This window comes from Crotalus tigris, unplaced genomic scaffold, assembly GCF_016545835.1.
Source record: "Crotalus tigris isolate CLP2741 ecotype Arizona unplaced genomic scaffold, ASM1654583v1 scf7180000019218.882973, whole genome shotgun sequence".
Classification (NCBI taxonomy): domain Eukaryota; kingdom Metazoa; phylum Chordata; class Lepidosauria; order Squamata; family Viperidae; genus Crotalus; species Crotalus tigris.
Window position 1 is genome coordinate 555,061 of NW_024097440.1, and position 21,794 is coordinate 576,854.

Here is a 21,794-nt window from a genome sequence, read left to right on the forward strand (position 1 = left end):
AATCTGCTCCTTTTCCAAACTAATACATTTTATTAAAAGGCATAAACAGGAGTGAGCAATCATAAGACACAACACTTAGTGATAGTCCTAGGCTATTAGGTAAGCAAACAACATAAATCATATTAGGATATTAATAAATAATAAACTTTATTGTCATTGTATGTGTATACACAGTATACACATACAACGAAATTTACGTGACACCCAAAGACCAGGTCCCACACACATAATCCCCAAACACACTCCCACCCACCACAATTCCCCACCCCTAAAACCGCCCAAACATCCACCCAACAGACCAAGTAATACTGTCCAACAGTTCACTGATGGTGGCCTTTTAGTTCATTATTAAGTGCAATTATAGCTCTGGGATAAAAACTATTCAGAAAATGTGTGGTCTGAGTTTTAAATGTTCTGTATCTTCTGCCAGAAGGCAACAGTTCAAAGAGATTGTAAGCAGGATGGGAGGAGTCTCTGAGAATGTTATGCAACTTCCTCAAACAGCAAGATTCTGAGATTCGAAGATGTTGTCCAGGGCTGGTAACTGGAGTCTGATAATATTCTGGGCAGTTTTAATAATTCTCTGTAGAGCTTTTTTGTCCGCTACAGAGCTGCTCCCATACCATGCAAGAATGCCGTATGTCAGGACACTCTCAATGGTGCTGTGATAGTAGGGCAGAAGTAGATGCTAAGATAAATTTATCTTCCTGAGCATTCTCAGGAAGTATAGCCTCTTCTGTGCCTTCTTCACAAGCATGTTAACATTCATAGTCCATGAGAGGTCCTCCGAGATATAAGTGCCCAGAAATTTAAAACTACCCACCCTCCCCACCTCCTCACCATTTATGTACAATGGTAGATGTATATCTCTCTTCCTCCTGAAGTCAATTATAAGTTCTTTTCTGCGGAAAAGAAAAAGGATTATTTGGAAGCACAACATGCTGCTTGTGATAACCTTTAAAGAGCAAGTGTGTTTTTTCTTCTGCTTCATTTTGTAAGTGAATTTGCATAGGGCGGAGTTTTGTGCAAGGCTTATTCTAAAGTCCTCCCGACAATCTGCCAGTTGACATTTGTAGAAGAAAGCAAGAATGCATCCAATATTTGATTTCCTCTGGTTTTCAGTCTTTGCAATCTATTGCTATATTGAAGCTTTGGTGATATGTTTTATTCCTGTGAAGAGGAAATCTGTGGCAGGTGAAATTGTCCTTATCACTGGAGCTGCAAGCGGTATCGGAAAATTAACAGCCTTTGAATTTGCCAAACATGGAAGCCGATTGGTTCTCTGGGACATAAACAAGGTACGGCAATTATTTTACTTTAGAATTAGCAGATTAACAAGGTAGAAAGAGGAGAGGGGGAACAGAAAGAAAAACAAGCAAAAAGCTGACAAACATTCCTGGAAATAAGATCTAAAGATATCTGTGGGACAGGTTCCAATGGAAATACAGTATGCTTTCTGTTATGTTTGAAAAATAGGTAAGCAGCTTGTAGAAATAAGCATGTGTAATTTGCAGAAGTAGCGTTTCATTTAAAGCTTTAAATAAACAGCATAAAACATGTTTATCTAGTATTCAGGACAGTTTACTCTGTCTGAAATGGTACAGGATCTCCTGTTTGAGCTCCTTCCATCTCTGTTATTCTGCTGTTACATGCAATAAAGACTTTGAACCAGCTCATCCAGTACTAATGCAACCTTCGTTCTTATTCAGCAAAACGTTTTATGTGGTATAATTATATTCTTGATTTTAATTCTTTACAAGAATTACAAGTGTGTCCTGTTGTTGCATTTGTTTGTCAACTGTCTTTTTAAAAAAAAAAAAGCAAATCAAGAATTTACATTCAAACATAAAATGCACCCAAGCTCCTCTTCTCAGAAATTTCACAAGGCTGTGAAAATACTTGGAAGCCCAGCAATGACTGGAATGCTGCTGTTTGTACTTATGTATGTTTGTAGGTTTCTGCATTGGAGGAGGGCGTTCTTATATTTTATTGTATGGATTGTTTTTATGTTCTACAGCTGTAGGCAGCAATGAAAATGCTGCAAGTAAATGTATGCATGGGAGATAAAATCTCTCACTCACAAACATATAGGTAGTCCTTGAGATATGACTGGTCATTTAATGACTGTTCAAAGTTACAACAGACTCCTCAAAAGCTACATATAACCCCATTTTAAAATTAGGGAAGGGAGAGAAGCGGGGGGGGGGGGTGTGCTGCACACACACACACATTCATCTTTACAGCCACCCACCCCGCAAGCCTGCTTAGCTTTTTATTATTATTATTTTAGACCAACAAAACAAAACACAACAAAACATTACACACATACGCACATAATATATCCTTTTTTGTTAACAGCAGTTTGTAACAGTACTCTTCTATTCTTTACATTTCCCCCCTCTTTCTTCTTTGAAATATTTGTCCTTATTACCCCATTGTTTCTTATTTACGTTTTCCTTCTTTCAGATTCTACTACTTACTAGGAATCCAACATTATTTATTGTAGTAACTCTCATATTTTTTATAAGACTCGACCAGAATTACAACTAGGCATGGTGATCATACAAATATTCTCATAGTCCACATCCACTAACTTCTTATATACCTTATTTTTTAAAAAAAAAATTCACGTTAATTATTATTTAGTACATATACTGTTTTTATTCTAATACTATTTCCAACATTAAAATTCACCCCTTTTCATCCAAGTATATTGATTTAATTTTATTTTTCTTTGACATATATAATAATTCCTCCTTTCTTGTTTTATGCTAATATTGTGTATAATGTTTCTAAATTTTACTTTCTCTAGTAATTTTCTATAATCCTATTTTATATAAACTTCCTAAAGATACATCACATCTACATCCAATTTCCTTAAATTGTTAAACGCTTAAACTCTTTTTCTTGATATATTTAATCCATTAATATTTACAGAAAAGAGCTTAATTACGTCTCCCATTTTTAACTTGATCTATTTTTTTGTTTTTATTTTGTTTTATACTTCTTGTCACTATAAGTCTTCCTTTTGCTTCTGTTTCTAACCTTTCTCTTTCTTGTAACTTTTGTATTTCTTGCTCTCAATCAACTTCCTCTAATAGATCTTCATCATAACTTTTACTCTCCGGCTCTTCCCTACATTCTTGTTCTTCTCCTTGTGAAAAGTAACTCTCATAAAAGTCCTGTGCTTTCTCAAGTGTATCTATCTTATATTTTTTTTCCTGCCAAGTTAAAAGTATGCCTTCAGGAATTAACCAACAAAACTTAACTTTATATTTAATTAATTGTCGTTAAAAATTGGTATTCTCGTCTCTGATTTCGTATACTATGTGGTATTTGTTTTAATACAATTATTTCCTTACCCTTATATGTTATTAATTCGTCTCTTGTTTTTTTATATATTTCATCCCTTATTGATCTTCTAGTAAACCTTATATGAACCTCTCTTGCCAATCTATGCCTTTGTGCATAATTTGTGTATACTCTATATGTTTCATCTATGTCTCTTTTTACTTCCAATTTTTCTTTGCCTAAAATCACCGCCAAAATCTCTGCCATCTTTTCTCCCAAATCTTCCTCCTTTTCCTCTACAATATTTTGAAATCTTAAACAGAATGAAGCTTTGTTCATTGTTTGTTCAGCCTGCTTAGCTTTTTAAAGATGATTGGCTACATTCAGGTGCTAACTTTATTATTTTAATGTCATCTTTTGGCAAATAAATTCCAAATAAATGAGCAAAGAAAGTTTTTTCATACAACCACGGAATGTTTGTGTATATACATGTTTATTCACAAGATTACATGTGTTTTTATAAATCATTTAAAGGCAAATTTTGTGGTCAGTTGCTTATTTTGTTGTAGCTCTGAAAATGTATAAAACATGAAATACAGGATGGAAAATGTAGTTTACATATAGATAGTTTGCTGGAGAGCAAATGGAGTCGAGATCATGTCTATAACTGTGCAATCAAAGCCATCTTAATATTTTTTACTCTTTCTCCTCTAGACACCCCTATTTACACAATAGAAATAAGACATAGGAGGAGAGCAGATAGAGGCTGAGTCAAAAGAGGAATCAGCCTAAAGTCATTATTTTCCCACAGAAGGTCTAAATCCAACCCCTCTTGAATTCTGTAAACTCTTATCTAGTGCCAATTTAGTGCTGACCTTTAGTTAACTAGATTCTTATGTATGGGCCAGAGCAATAAATTAGCTTACCTGGAATGTAACATGTGGTCATAATTATTTGTGCCCTAACATAAGATAGCCTTGTCCTAGGGGACAATCACTTAAATATGAGCAACAATATGCGTCTGTAGCCAAAAATGCCAATGCAGTCCTGGACTTCATTAATAGAGAGACAGATCAAAATCACATGAAGTTCTAATACCACTTTACAAAGCCTTAATAAGACCACATTTGGAATACTGCATCAAGGTCTGGTCACCACATTACAAAAAAGATTTTGAGACTCTGGAAAGAGTGCAGAGAAAAGCAACAAAGATGATTAGGGGGCTGGAGGCTAAAACGTAGGAAGAATGGTTATAAGAATTGGGTATGACTGTAGTGTAATGAAAAGAAGGAATGAGGGGAACATGATAGCACTGTTCCAATATTTGAAGGGCTCCTACAAAGATGAGGGGTTCAAACTATTTTCCAAAGCACCAATACGTAAGATAAGAAGTAATGGTTGGGAACTAACTAACCAAGGAGAGAAGCAACCTAGAACTAAGGAGAAAATTCCTAATGGTAAGAGCAATTAACCAATGGAATAACTTGCTTTCAGATGTTGTGGGTGCTCCATCACTGAAAGTTTTCAAAAAGAGACCGGACAACCATTTGTCTGAAATAATATAGGGTCTCCTCTGCTCCAGCAGGAGTCTGGATGTCTGAGGTCCAACTTCCAACTCTATTATTGTATGTTCTAATCTAATTTCTGAAAGGTGTCTCCAGCTCTAAGTCAAGCGTTATCTTCTAAAACTACTGATTAGTGGGCTGTAAGAAGCCAGGAAAAGAAATTATTTAGACAGTGTAGTATTCAGTGAGTAAAAGGTATTAATTAAATAGATTAATTATATATATGTGGATTTCTTGCTTCCTGCTACATGCTTAACAATAACACTTAGAATGCTTTGCTCAAGAAGCTTCTCACCTAGCTTGAGAGATTCCAAGATTGCTATCACACTTAAATGGAAAACAAATGATTTTATTGATGGTACTTTTATTACTGATCTCAAGGGATGAGCCAGTTCATTCCAGTAGGGGCTATTTAGGCCAGGCACATCTGCTGTGGAGACTTGGGATGAGTCTCAGTGCTCCATACATTTGTATAGGATTTTATAGATGACCATACTAAGACTGCATGATCCTAAATCATCCTTCTATCTTACAGTCTCTATTTGTAAGACACAGTGAATCACCTGGTGAAAACTGAACATGCATAGTGGCCAACTAGTTCTGACTACTCATTGGATAAAGTAAAGTGGAGATAGCTCTACCATTGATTTGGTTAACTACCTAGTCCATGTAGAAGGAAGTATCCTTTTAGAGAAGCCAGTCTATGATTGTTCAGAATATCTATATTGGTTTGGTTATACATGAACTTTAAATTCTGGAACTATGATCTTACTCACACTGTAGTAACCTTTCCCCCAGTAATATTTTGTTGGCAGAATGCAAAGAAGTGAACAATATTTATCCTTTCTACTGTTTGTAGCCAGGCATAGAGGAAACAGCTGAAGAATGCAGAAAGCTGGGAGTCGAAGCATATCCTTATGTGGTGGACTGCAGTTTGAGAGAGGACATCTACAGTGCGGCTGAGAAAGTGAGAATTCTGTACAGTAAATGAGTGTGTTGTTTCCCTGTTTTTTATAAAGTTTTGGAAAACCAGCTTTAAAAAAAAAGATTATCACATTCTAATGAGCTTAGAAACTGTTTTTCCCCCTATTCAGTATGATATAGTTATTGTGTAACAAATAATAATTAATTGTTCCAATTGCCATTGTAAGTTAAGGACTACCTCTATATTCTTGTCAGCCATGGGATGAGTCCACATCATGTAGATATTTTTGCAGTTAAGTTTTCCCCTAGTTATCTCACCCGTTGCTTCTTGAAGAAAGAAATGGAGCATTTATTTATTTGTTAGTTTGTTTCTCTTGTTTGCCGCCCATCTCACCTAGAAATGCTCCTGTGTTTGCTTTTCAGGGTCACATTTTTGTCAGTGAGATCCGGTGAATACTTGCTTGTTAATTTGAAATGTACCTAACTGTTCAACTCTGGCTGGCCAGTGACCAACAAAATTTTAAAGCAAAAACAAAGCTTTTTTTACCGAAATAGCCTCTTTGTAGAATCATTGTACATCTGGGTTGATTATGTCACTGGCCTTCTAAATCAGCCTTACATGACTATCCCAATATGTCAAGACTTCAGCTCCCAAAATTCTAGTGCTAATGTACTGAAATACAGCACATCTGTAGAACGCCAAGCCTGATCTAGAATTTGTAAATGTGCATTTTTCTTTTAAAATGTTCAGTCTTTACTGTGCCTTTCAGTCTGTACAAACACCTATATGGCAGCATAGGAAGAAAACCAAGTTTAACCAGTGCAAAGTTTAATAATTTCTGTTTCTTAATTTTAAAGGTTAAAAAAGATGTTGGAGATGTTACTATTTTAATGAATAATGCCGGTATGGTAGTAACAGCAGATCTGCTTTCCACTCCGGACACGCAAATACAAAAAATGTATGAAATCAACATTCTAGCTCATTACTGGGTAGGTATCACTAAGAACTTAAATTTTAACTATTCAATTAATATTGGGGATACGGTGCTTAAGTTTAATTGACCTTACAGGACCTTAAAGTACAATCCTAACTAAAAATGTCATTGAGGAAGGTTAGAATGCAGCTCATCTGTCAGCAAAATCGTTTTTTGCTAACTGCTTCATAAATATGACAGCAGAAAACTATACAATAAAACTGAGATTTGCCAATATGATAACTGGCCTGGAACAGAGAACAGGAAGCACAAAGGAAGAACCAACTCAAGAAGATTCCATAATGTCATTCCAAATTTAAACTAGATTGAGAGTAGCCTTCACCAACTTCCAATGCATGCAATCCAATAAGAGCTCTAAAATTACTTTCCATCTTCCGGATTGCATTCAAACCTAGATTTGGACAAATGAGAATTCCTTATTTCACTTGAACTTCTCAGCTAATTAAGAGTGGGCTGTCTATATCAGCTAGTATACAATTGAAATCTGAGCATTCGTGTATAGTTGTTTTGAAAAGCAATAAGGAAAATAAGGAAAAGCGTAAGGAATGTTTGGTTATGGCGTTTGATTTTTATCTGAAGTCAAAAGCTACAATTAACTATTTTGGAACAAGAAAGATATAAAGCAAAGTTGAAGCTGTTCTTTAATCTCCTGGTTTTCTTTTCCCCAGATATATTAGCCACTGTTTTCCTAGTTTGGCCATGATAGAAAAGTGAGATTAACTAGAGAAATTTTAAGAAATTTAAGACATACAAATTTCTTAATTTCAAAAAAAAAAAAAAATCATGCAAAATGCCTGCATATCAGAACCATGACTTTGGCTGTCTCTGTCCAGCCAGCATGAGGTCAATCAGAAATTAGAAATCAAATATAAATAACTGTACGCCATGCACACAATACAACTGCCTTGTTTTTATATTGAAGGCAATTGCTTTTTTTCCAATCTACTTATGTGTGCCTGCATGTGCCAACGCTGCTAACATTGGATGTTCTTGCTTTGACAACATATGGAGATGCAGCTTTTTCTTTCTTATGCTTTATTCTTAGAATTAGATGATACTGGGGGAGGAGGAGGAATGTGATGGGAGTTAGTTAGACATAACAATATTGTAATAGTGTGTGAACTCAGGGCTTTTGAAATAAGAGATGATAAGAAATGGCAGGTTGGAGAACAGGAGGGAAAGCCTGCATTTCAAACTAATTGGAGAATGTGATTTATGACAGTTAGTTAGAGGAGGGAATTGTATTTAATACTATGTGCTAAGGGCAGGGGAATCCAGATTTTGGCCTCGCTTATATATGTGCCAATGCTATGCTGCTCAAATAAAGATTCTTTAAGGTAAACAATGCATTGGAACCATGACACAACCATATTGGTTCAGCCCTCCACAACAGTCCCAGTTTCTCGTGTGGCCCCTTGAATACATTAATTGCCCACCCCTGCCCTAATGGGCACCTTATATTTAGCTCTGAATGCAACTTTAATCAGGACTGCTATTTCAGCATAGCTGTACTATAATATCTCTTGAAGGCCTGTTCATCATCTGTATTGCCATACTTTGTTGTATCCAGTCTCTTATTGAGGGCTGTCTCAAAGATTCCAGTGTACTATTCTAACCTTGAGATTATTATGGTGGCTTTACTGCTGTTGGCAAGATAGGATCTGTGCAAAAACCGAGTCTGAACATGGACTGGATAAGACCTAATATAACTAAACCTCAAAGCCAGATCATTCCAGATAAATGATTCTTAAAGAAATAGCATATGACTGAGGCTAAATATTTCCTATTATTAATAAAGGAGAATATTTGTAGCTGAAGGTTGAAATGAGGGGTTCTTGTTGCTCTCTGAGCTTGGTTGTTTTCTTGCAGATGTTTCATTACCCAAACTAAGTAACATCGTCAGTGCTAGTCAGTCCTATTAGTGCATATAGAAAAATAATTTATTTTAAGAAAGTTAATTCATATGTACTTATCGGTGCTCCTGTTATCACATACACCATAGTACATATAACACTATTACGTTCACCACTGCTTCCAATGATTATTGAAGAGGCAGAAATCATTTAATTATAAATAACTTGCATTCGAATTATTCAGTTTAAGAATATGTGTGTTTCTGAATGAAAAATACAGAAATGTAAGCATCTGGCAATGTGGGGTGTTGTATTTTTTCTTTTTGCTTTTTGGTCACATGTGGAATCTTAATTGCAGACAATAAAAGCTTTCCTGCCAGCTATGATGAAAAAGAACCATGGTCATATTGTCACTGTTGCATCAGCTGGTGCGATTGTGCCGGTTCCTTTTCTATTGCCTTATTGGTATGTATGAGAGAGTTTTTTCTATCAAAATCAAAAGGTAGTAGAGCTCAATTGTGGTCTTAGGTTGAGGACTACCTGTACAGCCCACCCTGCTATTTATTGTGATTCCTCGCCAGCCAGTGGACCTGGCAGCTGAGTCTGAGGAAGCAGAGGAGGAGGAGGGATCTGGAGTGACATCAGAGTCAGAGGAAGGTTCTGAGGAGCTCCAAGACTTATAGTCTTATGGGGAGTCTGGCCCCTCTACTCGCGTTCAGGCTGAGACACAGCTGTGCTGGGAGTCTGAGTTGGACAGTGATGAATCCCAACTGGGAGATATCTAGGATGCATGAAAACGCCGACAAGAGAGTAGGACAGAGCAATGCAATGGGGTGGCTCCAAAGGCAAAGGAGAAGGCATTAGGTTGCCACCCTTTGGCTGCATAATAAAAGGGAAGGTGTGGGAGGTGCTGGTTGGCAAAGGCAACCGTTCTTGTTGAAGATCGAGTTTCTGTGAACTGTGTTTGTTTGCTTTGGCATTGACTCAGGTCTGTGAATAATAAAAGGGGATTGTTTTTTTCCTGCGGTTCCAGCCTGCTTGTTGGAAGAGGGGTTTCTTCTTGTGAGCTTAACAAGGACCCACGGAAGCTGGGACAGAACACTCTTCCCAAAGTTTATGTGAGTGTAGGGAATTTTTTAGAATCAATTAGGATTTGATTAAGAATTTCTGTTGAATCTATCTTAAGTTTTCCCACTTAATGAGACCGTCGAGCATTCGCCCGCATTTGCTTTTCTTTTGAAAATAATCTCAGGAGACTCATTGTAATATTTAGTTTGTGTACAAATGCCCAGGGTGGACTATTTCAACAGAGACCCAAAATCTATAATTTTCAATTCAAACTAACATTGTGAGAAACCTACCCAAACTCCAACTTTTGTTTCTTAGCTGATTCAGTCTGCACCAAACTACCCCCCCCCTTTTTTTTTTACTCCTTTCTTAATCAGCTTCCACATCCAATTTCCAAGGAGGAAATAAAAACAATGAGTAACATCTGCCTATAATCTTTATGCACCATTTTAGTGTCCATAGCAATAGTTCACTAGCCTTTTTCTCTTAACGTTGGGAGTTATTCATATTTAGAAACTGAAGTCTGGGGACTCCTTGGTGCTCTCTGAGCTTGCTTGTTTTCTTGCAAGTTTTATTATCCAGATAATCATTTGTCTGAAATGGTATAGGGTTTCCTGTCTGAGCAGGGGGTTGGACGAGAAGACCTCCAAAGTTCTGTTCTATTCTATTCTATTCTATTCTATTCTATTCTATTCTATTCTATTCTATTCTATTCTACTCTACTCTACTCTACTCTACTCTATATACTCTACTCTACTCTACTCTATTCTGCTCTATTCTAGAATAAAAGTTAGGTAACATCTTCAGTGCTAGAAGTGTAATTTGCTCTCTGTTTGTACACGTAGTCTTCAACTTACAACTGATTGCTTAGCAACTGTTTGAGGTGCCAAGGGACTCCCCCAGACTATTTTGATCCAGATTTGAAATCCCTATGCTCCCCTTCGCAGTCCACGGTTCAACCCTAAGCTACATGTATTTTCTTTTAACACTGAAGTTGAGATGAGAGGAGAAAGGTTCATGAGAAGAGAAAACTATCAAACCAGAGTTGCATAAAATTCTAGTCTATATTATGTTGCTTCCCTTTGTAAGCTTGCTTATAAGCCTCTTGAAGGGCTTACTGCATTTATCTAAGTCGGTGATGATTATCCATCCATACCCTGCGTATCAGACATATATCAAGCCAGACTTCCTTGGACATCAAAGCTCTACATTGCAGGGGCCAGGTTATTTCAGGGACTGCCTTACCCCAATGACATCCCCCCATCCCATCAGGTCCAGTAGGAAGGGAAGCATGTTGCTGGTCCCTTAAGCCAGGGCTTTTCAACCTTTTCATCCATTGTACCACTTTTAGGATATGGCAATATCCGAGTACCACCAGTCACCTAGCAAGGTGTCAAAAACGTGATGACCAAAAAAAAAAAAAGAGGAAAAAAGTGATAAAGTACAGGTAGTCCTCGACTTACAACAGTTCGCTTAGTGACTGTTCAAAGTTACAATGGCACTGAAAAAGTGCCCCCCAAGGCACAGCCGAGCAAGACACCTGCCTGCCCACCTGATGGCGCTCTCATTCCACTCCCCGCTACCACTTTTCTAGGATGGTCGCATACCACCTGCCAGGTGCCAATGTACCACAGGTGGTACCCGTACCACTGGTTGAAAAGCCCTGCCTTAAGCCACATAGTTTCATTTGGTGGGGGACTCACTTTTTGAAATATCATTTCCCCTGAGGTGAGGTTGGACCCAATACTGTTGTTCATCTGGAAAATTCTCAAAATTTTGGGCCTAGGAATCCTGTGAGAAAGTATAGTTTTGATTGCATTCTTTCCTGTCTTTTTGTTGTTACTGTTTTTAATTGGTTTTAACTCTTTTTAATGGAAGAAATAAAATTCTTTTCTCCCCTAATTCTCCTCTCCTGTTTAGCTCAAGCAAGTTTGCTGCTTTAGGGCTTCACAAAGACTTCACCAAAGAACTATCTGCTTTGGGAAAAGATGGGATCAAGACTACCTGCTTGTGTCCATTTTTTATAAACACGGGGTTTATAAAAAACCCACAGTCGAGGTAAGAGACAAGATGGGTCCAGTTAGCATAGAGCAGTTTCCCAACCGTGACAACTTTAAGACATATGGACTTCAACTTCAACATGCTGGCTGGGGAATTCTGGGAGTTGAAGTCCAGCAATCTTAAAATTGCCAAGGTTGAGGAATACTAGTTTACATGCACATTGCTAACCATTTGAAACCAACAGGATCTGGAGAGCGTATTTTGGAGTCTCTCTCAAAATGGCTGCCATGGGAAAGAGTAGCTGGGTCAAAACCTGAACTTTTCCCCCACCGTGCCTGGAAGATTCTTTCTTCCATTTTCCAATTTTATTTTTCTGGACTATGTGGGCAGATTTCTGAACTACACTCTGGACTACCATTCTCTCTCCTTCCCCCCCCAGCCCCAATTCACCCCCCTCTTTTGTATAAATGCTTCCAAGGCCAAAAATATTTCTATAAATAAAAATAAGTTATTATGGCAGCTACAAAAGTGGAAGTGTTGTTCATTTGTCACCACCATTTCCGAGCAGATAGAATCAGTATCACTGATAACTGTAGTCCACGAGACCCAGCAGTCACTTCTTTTAAAATAAAATGAATTAATAGCTCACTATTAATAACGTCAACGATTCCAATTCCAGAATAATACCTATTCTGAAACCTGAGGCAGTTGCAAGGAGGCTCATGGATGGGATACTCTGCAATCAAAACAGGATTGTTGTGCCATTCTCCGTTACAATGTATCCTTGGTTGGAAATGTACGTATGCAGGGTGCTTAAGGGCTGGACTTCGGCACTGACAATTAGAATTAAAATACATTTTGTGGCATATCAAAAAATAAGCAGTGAGGGACTTCCGGTGGTCAAAGCGGTGGAGATGGCGGCTACTTTGTAGCCGTCCTCCTGAGAAGGTGTCAGATCCGCGGAGCACAGCGTTTATCAGCTGGCCCGCGGCTCGCAATCCCCTTCCCGGGCGAAGGGAAGGGGTAGAGATCGCATGAATAGAGGTAGAACCTCTTAACTCTCCCTGGATTTTTATTTTTAGGGGGGTAGAAAGAGGGTTCCCTCGGAGTTCATTGCCTTCTCCGCCTCTCAGCTGTCTTTGTTTCTTCGGAAACAAAGCGAGACGCCGCTACCATCTCCGTACTTAAAGAAACCGTGAGTAATCTTAAACCGGACAGAACTGTTTAAAGGATTTTATTTATAGTTTAGCTTTATTTTATTTTTTTTAGTTTATTTAGTTTATTTAGTATCTGCTGATTTTTTTTTTATTTTTTTGAGCTTTCTCTTTTTTTTTTGGGCGGAAAAGTGAGAGTGAAAGTAAAATGGCGTTTTGAAAGTTTTTTTTTTCCTTTAAAAGACGGATCGGCTGAATTGTTGTTTAATATTGCTTTTTTTTTACTTTTTTTACTTTTTTATTCTTGGGGACTTTTAGATTGATCTTATCTTATTCTATTTTATCTTATTTTTAATTTTTTTTTGGATTACTTATTTTTATTGGTATTTTTAAGAAGAAAGGAAGATAAATTAAAATGGCTTCAAAACGACAACCAGCTACTGCAGCTTCTAAAGTAACTTCTTCTCCTGCTACTTCTACTGTGCAACAACAACTTAAAATAATACCCTCAGTGCAGCAACCTAAATCTACTCCACCTTCACCTCCCCCATCTGGCACATCAGCACAAGACATTAAAGAAATAATGGTAAGTGCTGTCTCACAGTTTAGGGAGGAAATGAAACAACTTTTGGATCAGAATAAATCTGAAACTAAGGAGGAAATGAAGAAAGAGATGAAGGAGCTTTTAGAACAGAATAATGCTATTTTGAGGGATGATATACTTCTAGCTCTATCTGGAATGGCCTCAGTGGTTGTGAAGCTGGACTCCAGAGTAGAGGAAATTGAAGAAACAGTTGAACTTTTGGATTATAAATTTCAAGATATGGAGAAAAAAGTGGAGACTTCACAAGATGATATTCTTATGTTCCAGTATAGACAGATGGAATATGCTTTGAGAATAAGGGGTCTGAAAGAAGATAAAACTCAAGATTTGATGGAAATGGTGATTAATGACTTGGCTGTTATTTTGAATATTGATAAAGAAGAGTTACGTGGGGATGTGGAAAGAATTTATAGAGTTAATTCTTGGATTGCAAAACAGAGGAATTTGCCTAGAGATGTGGTGATATATTTTGCTAAGAAGTCTTTGCGAAATCAGATTCTACAAACTTTTTATAATAAAAGATTTCAGATTGCTGCCCAAGATATTATTATTTTAAAGGAAATTCCACCTAAAATTTTAAGAAGCAGAAAAGATTTTGCTTTTTTAGTAAATGAACTTAAAGCAAGACAAATGCCATTTAGATGGGAGATTCCGATGGGCATTGTTTTGAGCCATGCGGGGACACGTTATAGACTTAATACAGTTGCTAAAGCTAAGGAATTTTATAAAACGGTCCTGGGAGCAGGCTCTCCTTTGCCCATGATGCATAAAGTCTTGAGTGACAAAGAGATGGAACAGAAATCTGAAGGTACAGGGATGATGACTGCTGGACAGGTGGTATGGATGTCTCAACCAGAGGTTAAAGAACAGAGAATGACCCGTGCAGCACATAAACGTAAAGAAAAAGAACAACAGAAAAAAGAAAAAGAAAAAGAAATTGAAGAATCTACTCAGCAAATTGCTTCAGTGCCGGTGGGAGGAGCAAGACCCAAAAGCTCTGCTACATATTCATCAGCAGCAGAATTTGAGCGGATCTTCTCCAGGCTGAAGGCCAAGGGAGATGGCAAAGCTCCTGTCCTGGAATGTTAATGGATTAAACATTCCTCAAAAGAGAAAAAAAATTTACCACTATTTGAAACAACACAACAATGATATTATTTGCTTGCAAGAAACTCATATTACAGCTAAAGATCAAAAATATTTAAATAATCCTCGCTTGGGATCTCATTTTGTATCTCCCGCCCCTGGGAAGAAAGGGGGTGTGGTAATCTATGTTAAACAGAATTTATCTGCTACCTTGTTAGAATCAGATCCTTATGGAAGATATGTTATGCTTGAACTTGGTTTATATGGCAAGAAAATTCTTATTGTGGGGTTGTATGCACCAAACCAGCAACAGGAGCAATTTTATAGGTTACTACATCAGAAAATAACTTTGTTGGACTATAGATCCGTGATTTTAATGGGAGACTGGAATGGTGTCTTAGATATACAAATGGACAAAAAAGGCTCTTCTACCTTTTTTAAACAGGCTAAATTACCTAAAGCCTTTTTTGACATGAAAGAAGATTGGGAATTGAGAGACTATTGGCGTGAACGTAATCAAGAAGAAAAGGATTTTACGTTTTTCTCAGATAGACACCAATCTTTCTCAAGAATTGATTTCTTTTTGATCACAACAGATTTATACAACAGGGTGAAGAATGTAAAAATTTTTCCTAGGACATTGTCCGATCATAGTCCAGTTTGGATGGAACTGTTTGTAGAGAAGGAAGATAGGAGATCCTGGAGGGTGAATGAGAATTTATTTAAACAAGAAAAAAATGTTCATAAATTAAAGGAATGTTTAAAGGAATATTTTACTTTAAATATGAACAAGGGAACATCAATGTCAATGGTCTGGGATGCAAGTAAAGCTTTTATGCGTGGTATTTTGATAAAAATGAATAATTTGCATAGACAGAAACAGATTCAGAAACGGAAAGACTTGGAAGAGGAGATTAAATTAAAAGAGAAACTTTTAATTTCAAATCCCTTAGATGAAAAGGTTAAAGGAGCTTTAAAATTGTTAAAAACACAATTTAACATGCTGATGGCTGATCAAGCTGCAACTAATTTGCTATTTATGAAACAAAATACATTTTGTAATGCTAATAAACCAGGGAGATGGTTGGCTTATCAGTTAAGAAAAAAACAGAAACAGAGGAATATAGATAAAATAAATTATAATGGTAAATTGGTTTATCAGAAAGAATTGATTAAGAAATCTTTTTTAGAATACTATCAAAAATTATATAAGGGTACCAATATTCAAATTACAGATATAAATAATTATTTAGGCAAAGTCAACTTTCCTAAATTAACAGAAGATCAGGAAAAAAAGATTAACGGTTTAATTACTAAGGAAGAAATTGTTACAGCTATTAAACAATTGAAATTGGGCAAAGCGCCGGGTACGGATGGGTTGACATCTATTTATTATAAAGCTTTAGTAGAAGAGATGATCCAACCGTTGTGTGAACTGTTTAATAATTTATTACAGGGGTTAGAGATCCCTCCATCCTGGCGTAATGCATTTATATCATTGATTCCAAAAGATAGTCAAGATCTTACTTTGCCTAAAAATTATAGGCCTATATCTCTTTTAAATGTGGATTATAAAATTTTTGCAAAAATTTTAGCTAACAGGCTTATGGGGATCTTGCAGCAGTTTATACATAGGGATCAATCGGGTTTTATAACTGGAAGGTATATGAAGAATAACGTTAGACAAATTATTAATTTATTAGAGTATTTAGAAAAGAATAACCAAGTCTCTGCAGGCTTGATATTTTTGGATGCTGAAAAAGCCTTTGATCAAGTGAATTGGCAGTTTATGCTGTGTTTAATCAAGGAGATGAATTTTGGACAAAATATATTACAAGTATTATCCAATATATATCAAAAACAGACTGCTCAAATTATTGTAAATGGGGGTTTGTCAGAGGCTTTTGTAATAGAAAAAGGAACAAGACAGGGATGCCCGTTGTCTCCGTTATTGTTTGTTTTAACACTGGAAATTTTGTTGATTAAAATTCGGGAGTCTCAAGAAATAAAAGGAATAGAAATTAATAAAAAAGAATATAAATTAAGAGCCTTTGCAGATGACTTGGTTGTTACTTTGTCTCAACCTGTTTCTTCGGTGGTGAAATTATTACAATTGATTCAACAATATGGACGTGTTTCTGGCTTTAAAATTAATAATAATAAGACCAAAATATTAGCTAAAAACATGACTAATGGTGATAAACAGGCTCTAGTTAACTTAACAGACTTTGAAATTGTTGATAAGGTAAAATATTTGGGGGTTACATTATCTGCTTCTAATGTAAAATTGTATAAAAATAATTATGAAAAGCTGTGGATGGAGGTACAGAAGGATTTAAAAAACTGGAATAATTTACAGTTATCCCTTATGGGCAGAATTGCAGTTATTAAAATGAATGTCCTGCCAAAGTTTATTTTTTTGTTCCAAATGTTACCTATCTTAAAGAACGAACGTAATTTAGATGAATGGCAAAAAGGTATTAATAAATTTGTTTGGGCAGGGAAAAAACCAAGGGTGAAACTTAAAATAATGCAAGATTTTCGTGAGAGAGGTGGACTCAAGGTACCAAATATGAAATTGTATTATGATGCTGTAGTATTGACATTGATTAGCGATTGGGTGAATTTAACAAATACAGAAATACTTCATTTGGAAGGCTGGGACCTATTTTTTGGATGGCATGCCTATTTAATATTTAATAAAAAAGTGGATTGGGTTTTTAAGTCTCATATTATAAGAAACTCTTTGCTAAGAGTGTGGAGAAAGTATTATAAAAGTGACTTCAAAATACCATTATGGGCTATACCTCGGCATGCCATAGAAGGTATAAGGAAAGGGGTAAATATGGACAAGGTCTCTTACGTACAGTTATTAAGATGGGATGGCCAAGACTGGCAGTTAAAATCTTTGGAAGAATTAACACATGAAAACTTAACTTATTCATGGTTCCAATATAGACAAATAGTGGATAGATGGAAGATGGATTGTAAAATGGGCTGGCTTAGAGAAGATGGAATTTTTTTTAAAACAAGTAAGAGATCAAAGGCCAACCCATATTAAGAGAGTTTATGGGGTTTTAGTGGAATTAGATTCAGAACTTGAACTAGTTAAAGATTGTATGATTAAATGGGCACAGAATATTGGTGAAACGATTTCAATGGATACTTGGGAACTTATTTGGATAAGAAATGTTAAATTCACACAAGCGCAAAATTTAAGAGAGAATTTTTATAAGATGTTTTATAGATGGCACCTTGACCCAAAGAAAATGTCCATTATGTACCCTAATCTACAGCCGAAATGCTGGAGATGTGGATATTTGGATGCTACCTATTACCATATTTGGTGGACGTGTAAGCATATAAAAGCTTTTTGGATTAAGATATGGTGGAATATTCAAAGAATTTTTAAAAGAAGGGTAAAATTTACTCCGCAATTATTTTTACTAGGTATTGTTATTGACTGTGATGCTAAGGAGGTTATATTGATGTTAAATTTGATTACAGCCGCTAGGTTGTTAATAGGACAATATTGGAAGAAGGAATCTTTGCCTACTTTACAAGAATGGTTTCATAAAGTTTCGTATTTGGCAGAAATGGCAAAGATTTCGGCTTTCTTAAAGGAGCAATCTCAAGAAAAATTTTTTGCGGTATGGGAAAAATGGATAAATTTTATACAACATAATTTGGATATGGAAAAATATTATTTAGCCTTTTTATAATTTGTAATGATTGTTTTTTCTTTCTTTCTTTCTTCTTTTTCTTTTTTATATATATACATTTTTAATGTATTATTATTCATATATTTTTTTTTTTTTATATATATATATGCTTTATTTTTCGTCTACTTTCTTCTTTCTTCTTTCTCTCTCTCTCTTCTCTTTTTATTTTTTATTTTTTTTCTTTTTTAGTATATATTATTCATTTTAAAGTTTATGTTATGTATATTATTTCTATATATATTATTACTGTGATTTTTATTATTATTATTAATTATTTTATAAATTGCAAATGTTATTTTTAAAATATTTGTTAAATAATCCTATATTCAGTTCTGGGAAGTCGGGGGGGGGGGTGGGGTGGTTGGGGAGGGGGGGGTGGATTTTTATTTGTAAAACTTTTGAAAAATTTCAATAAAAAAAAAAAAAAAAAAAAAAATAAGCAGTGAGATCAAGGTCTTGCATTGAAGCAGGTTTTGAGATTTTTGTTTAATGTTCCTCTATTCTTTTTTCCCCAGAATTCTTCCCGAGCGTGCTTTGGTGGCTTTGGAAAAGATTCTGGATATCAGTTTTGATGTGAAGAAACAAGAATGACCCAAAGTATCAAATCTTCCCAAGCTTTCCAAATTTTAGGTTATGTGAAATCACATGTCTAATATCGTTGTTTAATACGCCTTATGTAATCTGCAAACGAAATTCCAACCACTATTCTTCACAAATCTATATTAAAATAACTTTTTCAAGTACTAGTATAACACTCTGAAGAGTTTATTTCTTCTTGACATATAAAGAAGATATAAACGTAACTTCACACCCACTGATTTCAAAGCATTTTCTTAGACAAAACCAATCTCCAAATTCTGTGTGATCTTGCTTCGTTTTTGTATTACTTATTGGATCTCACGAGTGTTTAAGGAAATTAACGGGCACAGTATCTGAGAAGAAGTGACTTCCAGGTTGGGAGCAACATGTTGAATCGTTAGGAATAGAAAACACTCTCTGAAGAAAAACCAAATTGGAAAGGCAGGCAGGAAATGATATGGAAGCAAGACATTTAAATATTGTATTTATCCTAGCTGATAAAATCTTACCTCAGCTTCAAGGTAGACAAATACTTTGGCACCTGGCAATGAGATGAATTAATGTGAGGAGGTAGAGGAGAACTTTAATTTATGAGAGAAGAGGCTTCACAGCTCAGGAGATGTTTGAAAATAACTCTGCCTTAATTAACCTCTTGGGAATTTACTCTTAAAAGATTTCAAGACTTTTGTTTTTACATCCTCATGTTACCTATCTTTATCTGAAATGCCTGATTCTCATATTTTTGGTTAGCCAGTTAAACAGCCTTGACAAATAGGGTGTGGCCAAACAGAGGAGTATTTAAGGAATATTCGGAGTCCTTGTCGTTCCCATTTCCCTTGGTCACTAACCGGTGTTTGTTGTACCCATATTACTCCCAGCATTTGGCTCCTCTGTTCATTTTCCTAAATTCTTTCCATATTAAGTTCCACCCATCCTGCTTTGTTACCAGCCTTTCTCCAAGCTTGTAACAAGGTAGAAGAGAGCAGAGCAGAAGTCCATTATTTATCTTGGGAGGGGGAGCAAATCTATGAATTCCTTATTAATGGAAATTCCTCAGGATGAGGAATTATAACCAACAACTGCAATTGGCTAATGTAGGAGTCTTCAAACTTATTCCTTTTATGACTTGTGGACTTCAACTCCCAGAATTCCTCAGCCAGTGTGCCTATTCAGAAAAGTTCAACTAATGGGTATGGAAAAAAAACTGCAGAAAGCTTCAGGAGAGCTTTCTCCAGTTTCACCCCACGGATCCACCAGTTAGGCAACCTGAAGCTCATTAAGTCTACTATTCAAAGCATCAGACTAAACGTGTCTAATCACACCCTACAGAAATGTTAAGTGACTTGGAAATGTAAATAGAAAGAAGGAACTTTTGATCTGCAACAAAGCAAAGAAATATTGGAGTAGGATTCATATTCTAATACAGAGGATTCCTATAGTGAATATAAAGATATGACCAGAGACCCAAACGTGTTTTTTCCAAAAGACAACTGGATTTTATTGAGGTTTTTTTTTTTAACCTTTGAACTTAACTGAAGAAGTTTCTTGGATAAGAAGCGAAAAATTTTCAAAGAAGAAACAAACCATGAAAGTCCAGTTGCCTTTTGGAAAAAGCTACCTTTGGGACAATCATGAACTGGATGATTGAGAATCTCCATCGACATAAAACCAGAGAGTTTTCTTTTAGGCTTAATGGACAGGACAAAGAGTGATCAGCAGAAAAGGAGAAGGGGCCACTGTAGTACCCACTGGCTGGACACTATAAAAGATGTCACTGGGATGACCATGGCGGATCTGAAGGAGGTTGTGCAAGACAGGGGCAAGGAGACTGCTGGTCCATAGAGTGGCTGAGGAACAGGCACAACTGAATGGCTGACAATGACGATGACAAAGAACTTGGGGAAAAAACAGAATTTTGATGCTACATACGCTGACAGCAGCAAGAATATTCTATGCACAAAAATGGAATAGAAAGGGGGTGGACAATTAATTTTATCAAGGGGTCACAAGAGAAACTGGGACTATTGTGCAAGGTTGAACCAATAGGACCAACACATCATTGTGAAGATGTGTAGGCATGCACACATGCACATGCATATTTTTTTAAAAAAATAGCAGTTGCTTTCCAAATGAAGCAATGCAGTTGTACTGCATGATAAGGTACACTTATTTACATTTGATTTCTAATTTCCAATTGACCGCAATTGGGATGAACAGGGACAGCCAAACGTGGTAAATTTCCCAGGTATGAGGTAGAGTAGAAGCTATCTACTGTATACTTAATGAAAACTCAAATTCTTCCTAAAGTTGATCCACATGCAGCCAGATAGTTTTCTTACATAAGAATTTTCCAAGCTGCTAATTTCCTAAATAGGAATGTCATTGCTCTTTTTTGCTAGATATATAATTTAACTTAATTTAATTTAGCAATGGAGGAGTGGGAGGAATGATCCGGAGGAACGATAGAAGGAAGTGCAAGGAGAGTAACAGAGAAACATCTGGAACACAAATTGACCGGCCGGGATCAGTGACGCGGTCCAGGAGCCCGGTGCAAATGTCAGCCAAACCCACTTAAGTCATCATTGTTTACTGGCTTCTTAGCCCTGATGATGTTTGGAGTTCCTAAACGAAAGCTCGGCAGCTTTTAGTAAAGTATATTTTTATATTTATATTCTCCTGGTGGTCGCATTTTTATTTATACTATAAACATGCCCAGGAGTCGTATTTTTATGGAAATTTTGCAACATAATTTAACTTATAATTTAATTGTATTCATTTAACCTACAATTTAATTTGTAATTTGGGCAATTTCTCACTTGCATATGAGTAATTTTAAAAAGTAAAGAAATGAACACACATAACCCAGCCAAGGAAAACATGTGCCAAAGTTTATGTTTATATACATTTAAAAATAGATTTAAATAAAAGTATGCTATACAAAATATATTGTAT

At 36.1% G+C, this 21,794-nt stretch overlaps 1 protein-coding gene across 2 annotated transcripts; it reads left to right on the plus strand.

The window, feature by feature from the left end:
• The first annotated feature begins 620 nt into the window (after positions 1-620).
• On the plus strand, positions 621-19,012 carry LOC120316045 (estradiol 17-beta-dehydrogenase 11-like). 2 transcript variants are annotated; one of them, XR_005558850.1, is made up of 8 exons: positions 621-1,298; positions 5,716-5,823; positions 6,639-6,770; positions 8,987-9,093; positions 9,662-9,746; positions 11,617-11,754; positions 12,377-12,493; positions 18,779-19,012. XR_005558850.1 is itself a non-coding variant. In XM_039361191.1 (7 exons), the coding sequence occupies exons 1-7, from the start codon at positions 1,089-1,091 to the stop codon at positions 18,852-18,854; spliced, it is 888 nt and encodes a 295-aa protein (XP_039217125.1). In that variant the 5' UTR covers positions 634-1,088; the 3' UTR covers positions 18,855-19,012. The 2 variants fall into 2 exon arrangements, 1 of the variants encoding a protein (XP_039217125.1); XM_039361191.1 differs by lacking the exon at positions 9,662-9,746 and having other exon boundaries at positions 634-1,298.
• Positions 19,013-21,794: the final 2,782 nt, after the last annotated feature.

Coding starts and splice junctions, on each gene's coding strand:
- LOC120316045 (XM_039361191.1), top strand. CDS start 1,089: ATGCATCCAATATTTGATTTCCTCTGGTTTTCAGTCTTTGCAATCTAT. Junction 6,771..8,986: donor ACATTCTAGCTCATTACTGG/GTAGGTATCACT, acceptor TCTTAATTGCAG/ACAATAAAAGCTTTCCTGCC. Junction 12,494..18,778: donor ATGTATCCTTGGTTGGAAAT/GTACGTATGCAG, acceptor TTTTTTCCCCAG/AATTCTTCCCGAGCGTGCTT.